This window comes from Octopus bimaculoides, chromosome 11 (genome assembly GCF_001194135.2).
Source record: "Octopus bimaculoides isolate UCB-OBI-ISO-001 chromosome 11, ASM119413v2, whole genome shotgun sequence".
NCBI classification, from domain to species: domain Eukaryota; kingdom Metazoa; phylum Mollusca; class Cephalopoda; order Octopoda; family Octopodidae; genus Octopus; species Octopus bimaculoides.
The window spans coordinates 71,617,562-71,620,221 of NC_068991.1; the positions used below are offsets into that span (position 1 = coordinate 71,617,562).

The 2,660-nt window shown below is 43.5% G+C and overlaps 1 protein-coding gene across 1 annotated transcript in view; it reads left to right on the plus strand.

Annotated features, from left to right (window-relative positions):
- LOC106871654 (exportin-5) overlaps positions 1–1,361 on the plus strand; it is a 36,808-nt gene extending 35,447 nt beyond the window's left edge. The window contains exons 21-22 of the mRNA XM_014918238.2: positions 411–511; positions 1,261–1,361. Of these exons, the coding sequence (XP_014773724.2) occupies positions 411–511; positions 1,261–1,361 (202 nt within the window). The remainder of the gene's footprint in view (positions 1–410; positions 512–1,260) is intronic.
- Positions 1,362–2,660: the final 1,299 nt, after the last annotated feature.

Sequence of the window (2,660 nt, forward strand, 5' to 3'; positions counted from 1 at the left end):
AATTTTTTTTTCCATTTGGAGCACACATTCATGCAACCTTTTCCTGTTATTTAAGGGTTTTTTTGTTTTTGTTTGACAAACATTGGTCTATGAAACTTTCACAGTATGGTATAAGTGGCACTCCGTCAGTTACGATGACGAGGGTTCCAGTTTATCCAATCAACGGAACAGCCTGCTTGTGAAATTAACGTGCAAGTGGCTGAGCACTCCACAGACACGTGTACCCTTAACGTGTTACTCTCTACCAATTGTATTCATAAGGCTTTGTTCTTTTGTTCAGCTCAGGGGCTAAAATAGAAGATACTTGCCCAAGGTGCTGTGTTGTGGGACTGAACCCCACACCACATGGTTGGGAGGCAAGCTTCTTAATCACACAGCCACAATCAATAATTATTATAATTGTTTTATAGGACGCTTAGTGCTCTCTGGCTTCCAGAAAACCTGAAATTAAGACATCCAGATTTTTGCAATGCATATGACCTGCAAGAAGTCGACAAATTAGCAGTTTTAGGTAAGTACCTTATAAGCTTTCCTTAATTATTAGACTGTTTTTTTTTATTTTCTCTGTCTTTCTTTTTTAATATCATCATCATGGGATGAGGTGGTGAAGCATGATCTTCAAACTTTGGGCCTCACAGGGACAATGACCAGTGATCGAGAACTTTGACGATATGATGTGCTTGAGGTGACCCATCAAGCCAAGTGAAATCGTAGTCGTGGTTGATGATGGTGTCATGTAATTGGTATGGGAAAGCAGCCCCTTTTGAGCATTGGACTTTGTGGAGCCAAAGTAGCCAATACCACATAAAAAGCTCAAAGCTACAAGATGATACATGATTAATTCAAAACATCATCATCATTTAACGTCTGCTTTCCATACTGGCATGGGTTGGATGGTTTGACTGGGGACTGGGAAGCCAGGAGGCCGCACCAGGCTCCAATCTGATTTGGCAGAGTTTCTACAGCTGGATGCCCTTCTTAACGCCAACCACTCCAAGAGTTTAGTGGGTGCTTTTTATGTGCCACTGGCACGAGAGCTAGTCAGGCGGCACTGGCATCGGCCACATTCGGAGCCAGCCAGGTGTGGGAGACTGGCATCAACCACATTCAGATGGTGCTTTTTACATGCCACCAGCACGGGGAGCCAGTCAGGCGGCACTGGCAACATGACATTTGACAATTATCTGAATGCCAAAGAGTTAAATTGGAAACATCTGCTGCATCTATTTATTGTCTTTTTTTTTTTTTTGTATTCTTCAGGTATCCAACCACCTTACATAGATAATACAGACTCTACAATATCCAAACAACCTGTGGAACGTATGCAGAACTTTATTGGCAATATCCATGACAATGGGTGAGTATTTGCTACGATTTTAAACCTAAAATGGTCAGTATCACAGGAATTGTTGTTAGACATTATAAACACCCTTCTAAGACAAAATGGAACTTCAAAGACCACTGCTGGACTGTAAACCATGTGTATATCGCCTTTTGTTTCTTTAGCATCCAGCACTTGAAAAGCATCCATTCCACATTGTAAAGTGGTTGGCATTTGGAAGGGCATCCAGCTGCAAAAACCTTGCCAAAACTGACCTCACCTGTGCTTGTGCCACATAAAAAGTACTTGGTCCACTTTATTGAGTGGTATCCAGCTGTAAAAACCTTGCCAAAACACACACAAATCACGTGCAGGCTTCCACCTGGTCGGCTTGTGTGAAACCATCCCACCCTTGCCAGCATGGAAGGCAGATATGAAACAATGATGCTGGAATGTGGAAAACATCTCTATCATTTGTTGGTCCACTGCTAGAAGGTGAAAATCAACATCATCATCATCGTCATCGTTTAATGCCCGTTGTCCATGCTGGCATGAGTTGGACAGTTTGAGCGGGGCTTATAAGCAGAAGGGCTACATCAGATTCCAGTCTGATTTGGCATGGTCTCTATAACTGGATGCCCTTCCTAATGCCAACCACTCTGAGAGTGTATTGGGTGCTTTTACGTGCCACCGGCACAGGTGCCATTTGCGTGACACCAATATCACTCGGCTTGATGACTCTTCTTTCTCAAGCACAGCATATCGCCAAAGGTCTTGGTCATTTGTCGTTGTCTCCGTGAGGCCCAGCTCTCGAAAGATGCTTTTTAGATGCCACTGGCACAGTTTCTAGTTCTGCGACACCAGCACCGGCCAAATTGCTTCTGTGAGAAGAATATTGGTACCTTTGAAAACATCCCACCTTTTCCTAAATCTGGTGAGGGGCAAGCTTGTTTCTATGTTAGATTTTGGTCAAATATTGCTGGTAATGCTTAATGATTTATCGGTAATGTTTTTAATGTTCTATTAATGACTGCACACTCGCTACTTATCTCTATATAATAATTCTGGAGGAGAAATTTTGTGGGGGTGGGGGACTAGTTGATTACACTGACTTCAGTGCTTATCATCATCATCATCATCATCATCGTTTAACGTCCGCTTTCCATGCCTAGCATGGGTTGGACGATTTGACTGAGGACTGGTGAAACCGGATGGCAACACCAGGCTCCAGTCTGATTTGGCAGAGTTTCTACAGCTGGATGCCCTTCCTAACGCCAACCACTCAGAGAGTGTAGTGGGTGCTTTTACGTGTCACCCGCACGAAAACGGCCACGCTCGA